General features: G+C 38.6%; 1 protein-coding gene and 1 long non-coding RNA gene across 2 annotated transcripts; one reads left to right on the top strand and one right to left on the bottom strand.

Annotated features, from left to right (window-relative positions):
- Positions 1–322: 322 nt before the first annotated feature.
- On the bottom strand, positions 323–11,771 carry erap2 (endoplasmic reticulum aminopeptidase 2). Its single transcript, XM_017691077.2, has 19 exons — positions 11,513–11,771; positions 9,663–10,291; positions 9,412–9,550; positions 8,271–8,405; positions 7,072–7,192; positions 6,830–6,984; positions 5,798–5,911; positions 5,563–5,694; positions 5,158–5,289; positions 4,996–5,064; positions 3,685–3,860; positions 3,445–3,524; positions 3,178–3,361; positions 2,830–2,986; positions 2,158–2,342; positions 1,766–1,927; positions 1,182–1,322; positions 963–1,044; positions 323–848 (listed from the first exon to the last, which is right to left on the bottom strand). The coding sequence occupies exons 1-19, from the start codon at positions 11,516–11,518 to the stop codon at positions 702–704; spliced, it is 2,946 nt and encodes a 981-aa protein (XP_017546566.1). The 5' UTR covers positions 11,519–11,771; the 3' UTR covers positions 323–701.
- Positions 11,772–14,292: 2,521 nt separating this feature from the next.
- On the top strand, positions 14,293–17,968 carry LOC108423607. Its single transcript, XR_001857572.2, has 4 exons — positions 14,293–14,435; positions 14,533–14,592; positions 15,340–15,445; positions 17,524–17,968. It is a non-coding gene; the product is annotated as an uncharacterized LOC108423607 (long non-coding RNA).
- The last annotated feature ends 490 nt before the right edge of the window (positions 17,969–18,458 follow it).

The following is an 18,458-nucleotide window of genomic DNA, read 5'->3' on the forward strand; positions in this document are numbered from 1 at the left end:
TTTTCCTGACACTTAACAAATAACATAATGCCTGTTTTGACTGGAAATTAAACGAAGGTAAGGTGTTTTTTGACCTTTGTGCAGTGTTTTATGGGTCCACTACATTTGAACTAAATATGGTAGCATGTAAATTAGATGTGATTGTAAAAAATAATGTGTCATGGTCATTTGAATAGTCTCACCATTTGATTAGATGTGACAAAGCATCTACTGCTGTAGAAAACCAATATGTTGTTACTTCATACATGCCCATATACATTTGCCCATATGCATATATTTGGCTAATAAAAAGAACACTCAAGAATAAAAAATCACCCAGTTGTTAAGATTTCCATCTCATTTTATGAAAGAAAAATTAGAAACCAGTAAACTGTATTTGAGTCAAAATATTTCACAACTCCTTTTTTAAGAAAACCTAATAAAAACATCACACACTCAACAACACAAGCCTACTTGTTTCATCATATTTCCATTTGCTCTGAAACACAAAACCAAGCAAACCATGCTGAATGTATTTAACAAAACCTTCTCATCCGAACCTTGTAAGCTGCATTAAAATGTGAAAAAATAGATCCTGTTTAATGTGCTGATTGGTTATAAAACTGAATTGTGTACATTTTCATACATTCTTCTGTGCTTTTCTGAACCCTGTGGAAATGTATTTTATAATGGATGTTATTTGCCAGTTTGAAGTTCACTTTTTAGTTCAGTCTCTGCTGAAGCCACATCCTCAGAGTTTCTAAATTCCTCTCCAACCATAGAATATTCTTCTCCACGTTTTCAACAGCCACCTGAGTGACACGGAGCTGAGACGATTGGTCCTTGACGGAGTCAAAAAAATCCTTGATCTGGAAATAGAATGCACATTTCTCAATTTTTTTGTAGGTTGTTCTTATAACAGGGGTGACAAAGCATGAAAAACATCATGTTAACCATCTTAAAATTAGTGAGATTTAACTCACATTAGCAAGCTCCTCTTTAGATGAGAACTGCGCTGTTGTACCGATGATAATATTTCTCATACTGAACGATCCCAGTTGGAATCTGGAAAAAGGAATAACATGGATTTTATGTGAGCAAGTCTCCTGCTCTGGTGCTCAAGAAAAAATGAACATTACCTCAAAATATTTTCATATTTCATCATAGTTAGTTTTGACTGGGTTTTACTCAGGTGCACTTACTTTTCCACCAGTTTGTTCCAGTTCTTTTTCACAAAATTCCAAGCTAGGAAATGGCCTGCCGGATTTCTGGCCACAGTGTAAATTAGTGTAGACAGGTCCTGTGTTCTTATCACTGATCCCTCCATTCCAAGCTCCAACAGTCTAAAGTAAAATACATCAAAGCATGATGGTTACCATCCAGCCTATCTGTATCTAAAAGAAATGCTTCAATATTCAAATGAGTAGACTATAAACTGAATTCCAAGCATTCTGTATTTGTACAGACATTATGGGTGTAAAATGTACTGAAGGTGGCAATTCAACTACCTAAAATCCGGAAGTTCAGTTTCAAGCTAGATTGTAATCAGCTATACCAATATTAATTTCTGTGTAGTTTTTATGGCCAAAATAAATTCTAAGTCAATTTTCTTGCTTGGTGTTTTGTCTATTTTCCACTACTCATAAAGAAGAATTCTGACATGCAGCAAAACAAATCACATTATGATGGAATTTGGGATTTCATAATGCATTTAATCTCCTCCAAAAGAGTCACGATTTAATCAATTCTTTATCAGAACAGAAAAACCTAGCAGGCAACTCCACACCTTAGTAGTTTACTGGAATCCTTGCTGCTTGCTAAGGCTGCGAGAAATTTGCATTTCTCTGCCTCAGACATGGACACTCCATACTTCTCCAACAGGTATTGCCAACCATTTTCATCCTGGGCTCCAACCATGTAGATGGTCTCAGTTACATCACTCGGTAAACTGTAAAATCCAATTCACAGTCAGCATACCAGTACATGTTGGCTAGGACAATCCGCTAAAATGCACTTTTTTGGTATATCCAAAGTACTAATGAACAGTATGCAAAAATTAGTTATGTTGACTGTGAACACAGTGTACTGAAAAAAAAAATCATCTGTCCTGCTTCACTGTTTACAGTGAACTTTTCTCTTTACACTGTTTGTTGTGGTGTTTGCAGTATGTCAAATGACCTGATGGTGCCATTAGACGTCACCCATGTTTGGTAGAAATGTTTGGCCTTTTCCAGACAGGGAGTGTAACCAAGATCACATGCCAGTGACAGAAGTTCAGAGCGTAGCCTTCTGTCTGAGACTGTGCCCTCATTACTCCACGTCTGCTTGTCTATCACGTCCCTGAAATATTGCAGGATGTAGGTCTGCAAGACAAAGTCACACACACAAGGGGTCACTGTCCACCCACACACAGGCAAGAATATTAAAACACGGTCAGTGAGAAGAAGAGGGCTTAGAGGAATACTTGTATTTCAACATGAAACAAAACTAATTCAAGCCTAGGGATGTGTGGAGGGACCTCAGCTGCTGTGTCTGAAATGAAAGCCTCTTTGATTGAGGTCCAGTGGAATGAGGGATAGTAAATTAGATTGGCTCCAACATCCTGGGAATGGTTTGCCGAGGGAAGTCTGGCACATTACATTAACATTGCGTGTGCTGTAGTGCTGTAAGAACACTCATACTAAAAATCTAATCATGGCAAGTCAACTGAGCACATGTTGCTCTTTTTCAAGATCAGCCAACCGCTTTGTGTGCAACAGTGAAAACAGTCCAGCCTGCTGTACTCTCATGTAGGTTGAAATGTAGGTGCCAATAAACAAAGATCAATTTGATAGAACACATCTGAAATACCTTGAGATTTTGTGTGATGTCAGCTATGTTTCTCTTCTCTATCATCTTGTAAAATGATTCTAAATATCCAAGGCCTTGTAAGAGAGGAACATTGTGGGTCTCAGACTTCAAGTAGGTGATCAGATCCAAAGCCTGGTCCAGGGTCAGTCGCCCTGCCCTAGACAGATCAGATAGAAATGATAACATAGAAAAGAAGAATGCAATACAGTGAACATGTTCTACTTCGTGATAAGAATACATATTCAATTAAAGTGATACATGGGCCAAAACATCACATACCAAGCCATCATTTTAACAATTGGATTATCACTGGTAAATGACATCTATTGCATTGTATTTTTAACTTACGTGACTAGCTGGAAGGCATTGTGAATAAGGTTGGCTCTGTCCTTGAAGCTCACAGCACTGTGGTTTACTTTCAGGAGCTCAATCAGGACATTCCACCCCTCAGCATCATAATGAATAATGTAGTATCCATTCATGTCTGTATTAAACTTCACCCAGTCCACGTCTTCATCCAGCACCAGAACATCTGAGAAGTGGTTAAATAAATGTCACTAAATACCACAGCTGCTTGACTTTGTGAGTTGAATGATGTCTCATGGCAACTCCTACCTGACTTTATCTGTAGTATATGCCTCATCTCGTTGTTGGAGTGGCTGGTTTTGTAGGTTAACGGAATGTGCCACAGGTATCTGTTGAGGAGATATTTGTAAAGTAAGATTAAGTCTAGTTACATCAAAGAACTTCAAAACACCTTATTACAGTAGAACAAAACACAAGAAATAATGACTGCAAGAAGACTACAGAACATTCAGAAAGTCTGAAGTCCATGGGAGGGAATTAGGTTATTACCCAGTTTGCATTGACTGCCACAATGGGTCACTTGGCTGGACTGTCTTTAGGAAACGCTCTTGTTCAATGTAAAGCTTGGTTCCCTGGCGCTTCACTGTGACCAGAGGGATGCCCTTCTGTAGAGTCCATGTGCACATCATCTTCTTCAGGTCTATATGCTCCCCAACAAACCGATACTACAGAACAAGCAATTAAACAAGCTTAGTTTCTCATTATCCCTCATGGCATGTTTCTTGCACATGTAGCTTTGGTGTACAACCCCAATTCCAGTGAAGTTGGGACGTTGTGTAAAACATAAATAAAAACAGAATACGATGATTTGCAAATCTTCTTCAGCCTATATTCAAATGAATACACTACAAAGACAAGATATTTAATGTTCAAACGGATAAACTTTATCGTTTTTTGCAAATATTCACATTTTGAATTTGATGCCTGCAACATGTTCCAAAGAAGTTGGGACAGGGGCAACAAAAGACTGGGAAAGTTGAGGAATGCTCAAAAAACACCTCTTTGGAACATTCCCCAGGTGAACAGGTTAATTGGAAAGAGGTAAGTGTCGTGATTGGATATAAAGGGAGCATCCCTGAAAGGCTCAGTCGTTCACAAGCAAGGGTGTGTTAGTGCCCATGGCATAGGTAACTTGCACATCTGTGAGGGCACCATTAATGCTGAAAGGCACATACAGGTTTTGGAGCAACGTCCTGCCATCCAAGCAGCGTCTTGCTCAGGGACGTCCTGCTTATTTCAGCAAGACAATGCCAAGCCACATTCTGCACATGTTACAACAGCGTGGCTTCGTAGTAAAAGAGTGCGGGTACTAAACTGGCCTGCCTGCAGTCCAGACCTGTCTCCCATTGAAAATGTGTGGCACATTATGAAACACAAAATACGACAACGGAGACCCCTTACTGTTGAGCAACTGAAGTTGCACATCAAGCAAGAATGGGAAAGAATTCCACCTACAAAGCTTCAACAATTAGTGTCCTCAGTTCCCAAATGCTTATTGAGTGTTGTTAAAAGGAAAGGTGGTAAACACGCCCCTGTCCCAACTTCTTTGGAACGTGTTGCAGGCATCAAATTCAAAATGAGTGAATATTTGCAAAAAAAATAAAGTTTATCAATTTGAACATTAAATATCTTGTCTTTGTAGTGGATTCAATTGAATATAGGTTGAAAAGGATTTGCAAATCATCGTATTCTGTTTTTATTTATGTTTTACACAACGTCCCAACTTCATTGGAGTTGTATATAAAATCCAAGCTTGTATGAGAAGGGCAGGGCCTACAGTAAGTGTGGACTGAACCATACAGCATTTTTGGTGGCCTGTGTGTCACTATAGCAGTATTGTCCTGATGTAAAATCCTCTTCAGAGCATGTCTGTGGAACAGAGAAATATAAAATACTTCATTAGAAATCTGTTGTTACTGCTGTTACATATTCCCAACAATAAGAAAAGGTTAGAGTAATTACATTGACCAGGCTGTCCCATAGATCTTCATTTTTGGCATTCCTGTATTTGAATTTCCTCAGGTACCTGACTATGCCACTTTGGAATACATCATCTGTCAGGAAATGCCTCAGCATGTGCAGAATGCAAGCCCCCTAAGACATATGACAACATACACACACAAACAAAATTAACCTTAAACTCTATAGGCCTGTATGTGTGCCCACTCTTTAGGTATTCCCTCTGATACAGCTACATAAAACTCATATATTAGTCTATTAGTCTTTACAGTAGTTACTAAATAATAAGTCTTTGGTTTAATCACTGAATAATAAGCCAAGGGTTAAAGGAGGTTGGGCAAATTCAATCCTGCAACTGTAATATTATAAATAAAGCTTTTTTTGTGGTTAGAAAAGACAAGTTCTCACCTTGTCATAAGACACTGTGTCAAACATCTCCTTTATTTGTGTTGGGTTTTCTACAGAACAGGAGATCGCCCTGGAGGAGTTGAGGGAATCCCGCCCAATAGCTGCGAAGCAGGTGTCCAATAAATAGTCCTCCTGAAATTCAAATCACAAATGACAAAAACGTGCAAATATCTTGTCCAACCTAACAATCTGACCTCACCTAGTATTAAGAAAGACTTTAAGAATGGGAACGTACCACTTTTAGTTGTGGGTATGTAGCTTCAACAGACACAAACTCCATATATCGTGCAAAGCCCTCATTAAGCCATATATCATTCCACCACTCCATAGTTACCAGGTTTCCAAACCACTATGGAAGAAGAAAATAACATTTAACAACATAAAGGACATCCTAAAGAGCGTGCTTATTCAGTTTACATTAGCCCAGCTGTACAGTACATATACAGCAATGTGCACTGCAGTTGTAGACTAATTTTGGCTACTTGACTTTTATCTCATCCTGGCTTTGAGTCAAGATTCCAAATATAGCTTTTATCCAATGGGGAAAAAAGCACTAATGAGTATAAATACATCCCACACAGTTCTGTACTCATGCTCAAAATGTCATCACCAGTGTGGGCATGCATGTACAGTAGTCATGCACATTCTTGACCCAATCTAAGCCTTAGACACTGAACTGTTAGGGCTTCCTGGCCCACCTTCAGCAGAGTCCACATAGAATAAACTAAAACTGCTCAGAAGCGCCATCTAGGCTGCCCATTATATTTGGAGATGTTTTAGTATCTGTAGCACATGATTTTTCTCTGTAATTTTTCAATTAAGATTGACCATTCATGATTTGACAGTTTTCTTTGCTAAACTATTGTTAAAAGCATGCACTGAAAATCTTTTGCCCCAAATGTGGGATAAACAACTGTGACTGCTGATGAGTGATGACGTCACAACAAGGGATACAATTTGTTGGGTACAACGTTCACAAGATAATACTTTTGTCAGTTGTTCCTTCAGTTCTACAGTCACTGCAAAGAGAAATGGTGATGATATAAGATATAAACAGCTTAATATTTAATATGGCATTACCAATCAATAAAGAAGGTCTACTACTTTAAAAACATTTTTTCTTATCTCAAACTTTAGACAATCTACATATCTTTTCATAGAGCAGATCTCAGCTGAGCATCTTCAGCAACATGGACAGTGTGAATAATATGGTCTTGCAAGAACAGAACACAATGTTTTGGCTTGTCAGACCATGTGCAATGCTAACCTGATGGGCCAGCTCATGTCCAATCACCATGGTGACCCACAGCTTGTCTGAGGTGGATGAGACGTCAGGGTCATAGAGCAGAGACGTCTCTCTGTAGGTGGTCAGGCCCCAGTTCTCCATAGCTCCAGACTGGAAATCTGGAATGGCTATCAAATCTAAACAGAAACAGAGAAATAGGCAATTAATGCAAGCAGTGTTTTAGCATAGCATTTAGAAAAAATGGATAACCTGTAGACATTTACCTAGTTTTGGCAAAGGATAGTAGATGTTGAAGTACGTCTCATAGAACTCCAGCAGTTTTACTGCAGCTTCAAGAGCATAGTGGGTTTGGTGCCACTTGTGTGGAACAGCATAAATTGAAACCTGAGAGAGAACGATTTCTCATTAATACAACATCACAGAGCCACACACCTAACAACATATGAAATAGACTAATAGAACATAATTAACCGCAAGCCCTATAATTCTGTAGTATGTCAAACACTACTGTTCAAATGTTTGGAATAATTATAATTATATTCAATAATATAAAACCAATTCAGCAGCAGATAAGTGTATAAAATGATTCTAATATGCTGGTTCAGTTTGACTTCACAGGTTTAAAATTATTATTAGAAAAATAATAAACACAAATGATGAAATTTTGAAAAAGAAGATGTGTCTAGAATGATGAAGAGAACCTTGGGACATGAGTAACACTGAGAATTAAGTTAAAACAAAATTAGTATCTAGAATTAATCACTTTTCAAAAATGCGTGCCAAAGCTCAAAGAAATATGTAAACAGAATTGAAAAACCTTTGTTGATATACAATATTGAATTATTTTTGCAAATTTTATTTCACGGCAGCGTGGTGGGTAGCACTGTCGCTTCACAGCAAGAAGGGCCTGGGTTCAATTCCCTGGCCGGGTGACCAGGGTCCTCTCTGTGTGGAGTTTGCATGTTCTCCCCGTGTCTGCGTGGGTTTCCTCCAGGTTCTCTGGTTTCCTCCCACAGTCCAAAGACTTGCAGTCAGGCCAACTGGACATGCTAAACTGCCCCTAGGTGTGAGTGAATGTGTATGTCTGTCTGTCTGCCCTGTGATGGACTGGCGACCAGTCCAGAGTGTATGCTGCCTTCCGCAAGATGACAGCTGGGATAGGCTCAGATAGAAAATGTTCAATAAATATTTTTCAAATAGTTATTTTCAAACAAGTTATTCAAATAGAGGATATGTTAACTTATTTTCACTTAGAATATCAACAAAACATGTAATTTGACCGGAAGTATTGCAACATATGCATAAGACTGTAATTTAATTATTCTTGTGTATAACAAAAATGTTAATATGGCGATTGAGTCCAAATTTTGAATGGTAGTGCATAAGGAAAAATAAACTAAATAATAAACAAATAAAACAAGTTAAAAAACAGTTACTCAGATTGACAGACTAGCCAACTTACATCAATTCCTGTCACGGTTCTCTTGCTGACGGACTTAAAGTCACAGACGATAAAGGCTACGAGATACGTGCTCATCTGCACACTCGCTTCAAACCGATCCTCAAACAGACCGTTGTCTAACTCCACCGTGTGCTCCTGAATGTGAGAAAACACATCTTAGTTTCAGTGAATTAGCATTTTGCTCTGATTTTACCCTTTGCTGGACAATGTCTGTACAGTTCAGGTTTCTTGAAGTACTTCCTATACATAGCTGTAGGACATATCACTTAAAATGTGAATTAAAGTTAATTAAGATGTATTAAAGGGACATTGCAGTCCAAAACTAAAGTTTATCATGTTATGTGTTGAGGTATGCAGTGGTTTGCAGTGCAGTATTATATCCCTCAACTTCATCAATTTAACAGAATTAAATTTATAACAATATCATGTTTCTGTTTATGTGATCTCTCGCTATGATATGCAGTACGTATTACACTAATATATCATATAACCATTGTGAATCCCGGTGGTGTCAACCATCCCTGACTGCTGGCCTAACCACAGATCTAAAGGCTTATAAATACATCTTCAGTGCTAGCTAGCAACATCAGTTTGCTGTCAAACCTTGTTTTTGTTAAAGAAATTATTCAGCCAAAGACAAAGAAAAACGAGCCTACCCCTAAGTATCCACACCAAAGTACTTGAAGTCTTTCAAAATGAACTTCCACTGTCAAGATTCATCAGAAAGGGGTTTTCCTAGCCTTTAACCCAAGTAATCTCACCCTAGAGACAACTGCGGTACTGCTATAAGTTACACAATAGACAATAGATAGTAGAGGTGGTCACAGTCTTCATTTTGGCCAAAACTGCATCTCTAATAAATAGTAGTATTTATAAATGTATTTATTTGTATGCCTTTTGAAGGCGGCAGTTGTCCTTTGTGTGAATATTTCATAACGATTCGATCAACAGAATAACCTGGAAAAAATCTCTTTACATTTAGATTCACTAAAATTCAGAACATTTTTTGCTCGTCTGATAAAGTTACCGTTGCAACTTTTTTTATGACAACAATATAAGTTGGCCATCATTCAGATTAACATCAATGATTGTCAGATACAAGGTATTGTTACGAAGCCATATGTGAACCTTATAGTCTTACGATTGGCATATTGGACAGAGCGATGTGTGATGGTCCCCTTCTGATCCGGACAGAGTAGTTGGCTTTGAAGTTGGGTTCATCAAAACAAGGAAAAGCCATTCGTGCAGAGGTAGGTTCAAAGTGAGTGGAAGCCAAAACCCTGCGTTCAGTTGAGAATAATAAAGTTACAGTTTCTACAGTTATTGCTGTCTTCTAAAAGATGGTCAACGATTCTTTTGTGCACAAGAACTGGCATCACTTTTTATACAAACCTGGTTTGTCCTTCTGTCGTCTTGTATGAGCTCTTATAAAAGCCAAAGAAACCATCGTTCAACGATGCACTAAATTCCAAGTACAGAAAGTACTTTTCTCCAGAGGTCAGAATCGTTGGGGAGAAAATGGCTATCTGTTCGTGGGGAGGATAATCCAGAACAGGCAGTGCTTTGTCAAACAGGTTGGCCTCGCTCTCATCCAGAACAGTCGCCGCAGTGATCTCAAGGTTCTTGCTGTGAAGAACCACCCAGTTGGTGTTGTTCTTCACATCGATCTCAATTTTGACAGAGCCATTGAACCTCAGGGTGGTGAGGTTGGGATGGATTAACAGATGGTAATGAACGGGAATGATGTAATTTGGAAGGCGCAATTTGCTCCAAGGGAAAGGGAGGCCGTTGGTCGCCACATGGGTGTTTTCAGTGGCAGTGCTGCTGCTTTCAGAGGGCAGGCATGTACTGGGCAACGTCAGTGAGATTAAGGTCAAAAGTAAATAAACAACACTGGAAGATGACATGACTGTTGAGTGGAATACTGCTGATTTGTTTGGTGAATGGTAGTCGTATTTGCAGTGACAGCTCCTTTCACATTCTTGGCTTGATGTCTTGTCAGAACTTGCAGTCAGTCCAACCTAAAGAAAGACAGAACAAGGTAAAAGGGCCTATATTGTACACATTATCTGCATTTTATTTTCCCCTCTAAGTCTACGTGCAATGTATAATCATACATATTAAAAACAGTTGTAATATATTTTACATGACGATTTTCCAACATCTCCATATTTTATGGAAAAGAACAGGCTGTTTGTTCACATATAAGTTGACAACCTTTGGACTACATGGCAGCCCAGTTTTGTTCCCCATTTGGGCTAAAATGTGATGTTGGAAAAAATAAACAACATGAATTGTAAATCCTAACACATTTTCCATCCATATCTTGATGCATTTCCATATGAAATGTGGCAGCAGGGAGGGTCTCCAAGCTAGCTGAGGGTCCAAACGATTGACGGGAATGGAAAGTGAAAATTGGTTAATATTATTTTTTCCTGCCTGTGACGTCCTTAAACTCAAAAGACGTTCTTGAGAAGAGGAAAAGTCACTGCACTACAACCAAATGCTACAGAAAAGAATTTTGTCTTTTAAATTACACAACAAGATGAATAATGCTTAATAATAACCAGCGACATGAACCTAACCGTGAACCTGAACGTGAACCTAACCGTGAAAAAGGTCTGCTATTACAGGTTTACTCTGAGCCAGTTTAGATCCATTTGTGATGTATCACATATATATGCCACACCTCATCCATTGCCACATCTCATGCCTGATGTGTGGCCTATTTTAGCATTCACAGCAGAGTGAACAGTACAGTTTAAAACTTCTATATTGCAAAAATAGGGCTCTTCTGTTGTAGGTTGTCATCGTGACAAGCACAACCCTTTTTGTTGCTATACAGAACTATTTTCAAAAATGTTATGTCCAGACCCATACACAAACATTTCACCAGAGCAACTTAAGTCACGGTTCTGAAAAGCAACCACTGCATTTACTAAAGAACTCTTGAAGAACCTCTTTTTAAAGCGTGTAGTCGCATCAGTGAAAACAGGGGGTCCAGGTTACAGAGGGACGGTTAGAGCAGCCATGACCGTGTAGCGTGACCCACATTCATAGTGGGTGACAAACTCGGTGGTACAGTAAGGACAGTCGGTGTCCCTTCAGCTCTGGCTCCATATCAGAAACACCTACGACAGTTTACAGCACGACTCACGGTCACGTCGCGGTCGAGACGGCGGTTCAAGTCGAAAAAGACCCTGAATAACCTCCCCGGAGCGACAGTGATGAGACAACTTTACCTGCATTTCAGCTTCATCGCTGTGGCGCGAGCTGGCTGGCTTTCATTTTCTCTTTCACGCGCCCGGCCCACAATTCTCCCAGCGGCGCGCGCAGCGGCGCGGCAGCTGCTGAGCTGCTGAATGTAAAATGGCTCAGAGAGCGGCAGCAGCGGCTAACACAGCACGTCCTGGGACAAATGACTTAGAGCCCACCGAGCGGTGTCCTGTGTGTCCTGACTGGGCTGCTTTAAAGACCAGCTTTTGTGGACAGGCTGGCTGCGCGCTCTGCTTTGTCATCTCACTGGTCACATGGCACTGAGAGGAATTGTGTCATGGTGGCTAAAGAGAAGACCTCGCAGATCAACAATGGTGGAGCTCTCTCTCAAAACAGTGCAGTTTTAACCGCTCATAACGTGCATGCTCTTAAAAATCAGACCTTTTTTGACGCAGGTGCCATGGAAGCCTGTTTCCTGCGCTGAAATATAACGACACTAATAATGACAATGTTTCCCATAATTATCACTTAGTATCTCAGAATTATGACTTACTATCTCATAAGTATGAAATAATATGTCATGTGTCAATGACACCTATCTCATAATTATGACTTGGTATCTCAAAATCGTGGCTGTATCACAGTTATGACTTGGTATCTCATAATCGTGGCTGTGTCACAGTTATGACTTGGTATCTCATAATCGTGACTGTGTCACAATTATGACTTGGTATCTCGTAATCGTGACTGTGTCACAGTTATGACTTGGTATCTCATAATCGTGGCTGTGTCACAGTTATGACTTGGTATCTCATAATCGTGACTGTGTCACAGTTATGACTTGGTATCTCATAATCGTGGCTGTGTCACAATTATGACTTGGTATCTCGTAATCATGACTGTCACAGTTATGACTTGGTATCTCATAATCGTGACTGTCACAAATATGACTTGGTATCTCCTAATCATGACTATGTTACAGAGAAGCATTAAGTGGCTAAACTGGCTGACACAACTAGAGCACAATTAACCATTACCTACCACTGCCCTCTAAAATGGCATATGATGGGTCTCCATAGATGTTTTCTGCTTTTGTTTGTTTAAATGACTTTGCCTCAATCCAACTGATACAAACTTATGCAATTCACATTCTGTTTGTTTCAACACAACTATATGATTGTAAAAGCTAACAACTTTAGCCAGTCTAAATAATCGCAATCACAACTGTGAAATTTGAAATATGAGAGAATATCTAGCATCTCTGTGCTTCTACTGAGTCTTATAGACTATACTATATTGTGTTGTAGCTTGCATAAAATTTGCTTTGTACAACTGACTAAACAACATGTTCTTTGGCAAAATTATAAACTCTTTTACTTACTGGCCACAATATATACAGAAAAGGCTGTTCCTTAAAAGCAGAAGTTAGACTACATTTAGGACGTACACCTATGAATACCCAGATGTAAAAAAGCCGTTGGGGTGTGTATCATACTTTGACCACAAACCATCATACAGCAGGTGTGATCCTACAAAACACAGACCTCGAGAAAAAAGGTGGATCACTTATTCACAGTTGTGTCAAACTGATGTCTCACAAAAATGCTTTGAGTGTGTAGTTTTTAACAAAATATAGCACATTGTGTGGTACAGACGAATCCCCCTTTCTTTCTTTCTTTCTTTCTTTCTTTCTTTCTTTCTTTCTTTCTTTCTTTCTTTCTTTCTTTCTTTCTTTCTTTCTTTCTTTCTTTCTTTCTTTCTTTCTTTCTTTCTTTCTTTCTTTCCAATGGAAACCAAAGCAGCAGGGCGTGAATATTGAAGTTGCTTAATGCCCCAAAGGACCTGCAGCCAAAATAAGCCTGTGTGAAGATGGGTGTAGGTATTTCTGTTCTTGACTGGGCTAAGCTCGTGCACATCTTTGCAGAGAGGCCCAGGAGGCCCAGGAGGAAAGGACAACAACCCAGTGGAAAGATTCCATAGCGGGTGTCAAGTCACATGACTGAAAGTTGATAATCCCCTGCACTGATGGGCAGAGCATAGTGAACAGCCCTGTCAGCATCATGCTCTGCAGCTTGCTTGCCATCCTGCTCATGACGAGTAAGTAAGATGAGTTTAGGGAGAACCTAGAACATTTTCATCATAATCCGAAAGGTTTGACACGGTAATGCAGTAAAGACCACTATGGAAATTTCAAAATATTTCCATAGGATATACTGTAATGTATTTCTAATATATTGGTTTTTGTGTGTTAGGTTGTCCAAAAAGTATTTGTATGTTTTCTTTTAAAATTTTTATTGTATTTTTTTACAATTACTTTAAAAATAAAAAAAATATTTTTGAACTAATTAATTTAATTATTTGTTGTATTTGTATTCCAAAATATTTTTGTTATGTATATTATATTATTATTATCATTTATAGGTTTCATTTTATTCTACAATTATTTATTTAAAACATATTTTATTACTTATTTGTTTATTATTTATTTTTATTGTTTTACTTACATATTTTAATTCATTGTTTTATTTGTTATATTTTATTTCTTGTTATTTTCCTTCATTGTCATAATTTCTAATTTAAAATAATATATTAAATATATTTTTTATGTCTATTTGGCAGTGGATATCATAAGCATGGAGGCCACCCCTTATGCTACACTATCCCCCTTTTTCCACATCCCCCTGGACCCTGGAGGCTTGACCATCCTGGTATGTGTGGTCAATGATGTCCTAAACAGGGATGGCGGGATGTCCTGGCTCTCCAGAAGCACCAGCAGATCGAGGCCTGTTATTTATAATGTATTGGGAGAAGAAGATAGCACAGAGAATGCAGTGTCTGTTCATTCTTTAGTTTCTACTGAATGGGAGACCTACACTTGCTTTGTAAGTCACAAAAGCACCATTCGCTTCATGCACAGAGACTATGGTGGATTCCAAAAGAGGAGAACAGGTAAATCATTAATCAATTAGGAAATCTTAGACCCATCGCAACTGAATGTTGGCTGTTCATAATTTGTTTTTCTTTGTTCTATCTCTATGCTTTTTAGATTTAGATGATGAAGAACTGGAGGATATGTGTTCAGAGCACCAGAGTGACTTTACTAAAGGTCAGTGATATCTCGGAAGCTTGCATATTGACATGTTTTAAAAGGGAATTTCACTTATTTTTCCAAAAATTCTACATAGTTCAATGGTTAAGATGTGGTTCATTCAAAGTATTTTGATATGTAATGGTTCATTGTAGAGAAATTTGGATTACTTTACATGGGTTGAGACATCCACATCGCAAATATAGGCAATTTATTTACTGTCCAAAATGACCAGTGATCATAAATGTGCCTCCTGCATTTTTCCGTGTAATGTTATGTTAAGATAGTGGTAAATCTAGAAAAAAAGTTTTTTTTTTGTTTTTATAAAAGATTTCTGTGTGGGAGCTTTTAGAGGCATTAAATTCTTCAGATGTCTGGTTTCTATTGCCACTAGTGTGAACAATTCTAACTCTGTAATTTCTTTAGAATAGAGCATTTCACAACAAGCCACTCTGAATGTCGTTGTTTAGCCCTTAACAATTTAACCATTCAGAGATTGTGAAAAATCGGTGGAATTCCCATTTTATTATGTCGCTTAGCATTTTGTCATGTTATCCAAGCTTACCACCACAATAACAGTTGCACCATAAACAGCCACTTCACCCACTTTATATACCTAAAATAACTATAAGGGCTCTCCACTAGTGGCTGGTTTGTCGTAATATGTGCTGTGTTGATGTTTAGATCCCAATCCTAAGGGATTTTTGTTCTAGAATCAGGCCTGTGCTGAAGTGACAAGCATGTTTTTATCCTTTGTTTCTCCAGATATCAGATTTCACACTGATCTTCTAATCATACAGGCTCTTAGAATTATCCTCCTGAAGATCACCATTTTCAACATCTTGATGACGACACATGCCATCATAAAGTGGTAAATTCTGTATTATATTTATATCTTGTATTTGTTTAACTGATATTCTTCTGCAAAGAAGTCTTTGTAGGTATATGTTGGGCCTGTAACAATCATGACATTTTATCTAGGGATTAACTGCCATATAATAATTGTAATTAACTTTTTTAATGATCAAAATGCAAGCCTGATGTGGCTAATCTTTCATTCTAGCTGCCGATATTTAGTAGTTCCCGACTGGACACAAACTTGAGCTTAAATAAACATACACTACTCAAGGCTTCACCCTAAAGTTGTCAGCAGTAAGGAGTAAGAACTTTTGTTGTTTTCGTAAGACCTAAGACGTGGCTGAATAAATGTGTTTTCAAGCAACTATCAAATCAGTGAATCATGTGGCAGCAGTGCAGTGCATAATATCATGCAGTTACCGGCCAGTGGCTTCAGCTAATATTGACATCATCCAACATAATGGGAAAAAACATGATCTCAGTAATACTGACTGTGGCATAATTGTTGGTGCCAGGCAAGCTAGCTTGAGTATTTCAATAATTGCAGATGTCCTGGGAATTTCATGCACTACAGTCTCTAGAGTTTACTCAAAATGGCACAATTTATGAAAAAAAAATTCAGTGAGCTGCAGCTATGCAAATAGAAGTGGCTTCCTGATGAGAGGTCAATAGAGAATGACCACACTGGTTTGAGCTGACAAAAAGTCCACAGTGAATCACATAACCACTTTGTACAATTGTGGTGAGCAGAAAAGCATCTCAAAATGCACAACACATTGAACCTTGAAGTGGATGAGCTACATCAACCAATTTGAGACTGAAAAACAGAGCCTGATCTGATGAATGGGTCAGAATTTGGCGCCCAGCAGCATGAATCCATGGACTCAATATGTGTGTCAACAACAAACAACAGTCCAGGCTGGTGGAGGTGGTGTAGTGGTCTGGGAAGTGTTTTCTTGGCACACATTGAGAACCTTAATACCAATCAGTCATGGTCTGAATGCCAAAACCTATTTGAGTATTGTTGCTGACCATGTGCATCTCTTCATGACTGCAATTTACCCATCTTCTAACAGCTAACTCCAGCTAGAACGCAACATGTCACAAAATAAAAGTCGTCTCAAACTGGTTTAATGAAATGGCATTAAGTTCAGTGTTCTTCAGTGGCCTCCCCAGTCATTGGATCTGAATCCAATAGAGCACTTTGGGATTTTTTGAAAGTGCACCTGAAAAAATCTACAGGAATTGCATGATGCAGTCATGTTAGCTATGAAAAATGGTATCATGTTTCCTGATACCATGATCTAGAGGCAAGGTGCGAAATATAGGGATTCTAGGGTATTTGGAGGTGTGTGTGTGTGTGTGTGTGTGTGTGTGTGGGGGGGGGGGGGGGGGGGTCGGGGTTAGGGCTAGGGTTAGGGTTGGGGTTACCCTCAATCAGGAAGCTTATCTCTTTGGTATTCTTAATTAACTAGAGATGCAGCACTTGTCTGGCTAAGGGTAGTGTTATAGCAAATTGGTTCACCCAGTTGGTCTTTTATAGCCTAGCAACTGTAACTATGCCCAGGGTATCTCTGAAAAACTTTTTGTAAATTTTGTAAATCTTAAAGCCCAGTTTTCCAAGATTTTGGAGGAAAGAATAAATGCACATTACAAAACTAGAAAAGAGCATTTTAATAAGAATTCTTAACCCAAACATTTTACTGCCATTGAAGTTAGCATCAGGGCTGCTATGCAAGTGAGTTGCTAACTCTGGAGCAGGCAGCCAACATAAGAACCCCCAGATATGGGGGGGGTATTTCACACTCTATCTAGAAGTAACATACAAGGAGAAAAGCAGAGGCCCTATGACTGAAACTTGTGAGATTCCAACAGAAATGTAATTTCCTAGTGAAAGAATTATTCTTCAAATATGATTCAACTCCTTCTAAAACTATGCCTTGTTTAGATGATCATGTAATAATTATTACTAGCCTAGTATCTCTTATACCAGTGGTTCCCAAATTTGGTCCTGGAGTGCCCACTGCCCTGCACACTGTAATGTTTTGATTGCTTTCCTCACTAATAGCAATTTTATCTTTTCTCTGTCAGAATGTCATGCAGTGATGACAACCTGGATGAAATTATGTTCAAAGATGAACAACAGATGACCCAACTCACTTGGATGTAGGTTGTTCCCGGCAAAATACACCACTGAGTCTTGAGGAATGATGAAACACAGCTGAATGAGTGTTTTGAATGTTGGGGTCTGCCTCATGTTTTATGATCAGATAATGGCACAGGTGCTGTGTTGTGTGGTGTTAGAACATGAAGATATCTGATCACAAAGTAACCTCAAAACTCTGAAGAACACACCAGGTGAACTGCACTACAGACAGCTTTGCACTGTTCCTTCTTCTCTAATGAGTGCTTACTTTCTCTTCTCATCACTGTGTTCAGTTGTCTCCCTCAAAGAGGGAATCTTGAAGAAAATTTCTTTTTTTTCTTCGAGCTAAATTGAAATTTCATTGTTTTTTTCCACATTTTTGAGATGTAGAATGAAAAGTCATTCAAAATGATTGAATGTGAAATTGTAGATTTTACACTGTTAGAAGTAAAGGTACTGTACTGCTACATTTCTCATTCATCAGTGAACAATGTAAATGTGCCCTCAAAGGTACAACAGTGGTTTTAAAGTCCAGTTGTGTACCTTCAGTGGGGTTTTCCAGGTGAAATGTATGAATTTATACATTTTCATAATCTAATGTTTTAAAACAGAACAATAGAATAGAAAGGCTGAAGATGAGATGGGGTATGTCGAGTCAGTACTACTTAGAAAACATAATTCCAATGGATTATGGTACAATTATGTTCCCTGACTAAAGGCACTGAGATGAACCCTTGACGGTACCACCCCAATGACGAGGAGTACTGTCCCAGTGACAGTTTCATACATTTATTTCTGAGGCTATAGAGAAACCTTATTTACAGTGGTGGTGATAGGAACCAGGAATCGCAACATCTACAACACATTCATTTTCTATCCA

This window comes from Pygocentrus nattereri, chromosome 20 (genome assembly GCF_015220715.1).
Source record: "Pygocentrus nattereri isolate fPygNat1 chromosome 20, fPygNat1.pri, whole genome shotgun sequence".
Classification (NCBI taxonomy): Eukaryota; Metazoa; Chordata; class Actinopteri; order Characiformes; family Serrasalmidae; genus Pygocentrus; species Pygocentrus nattereri.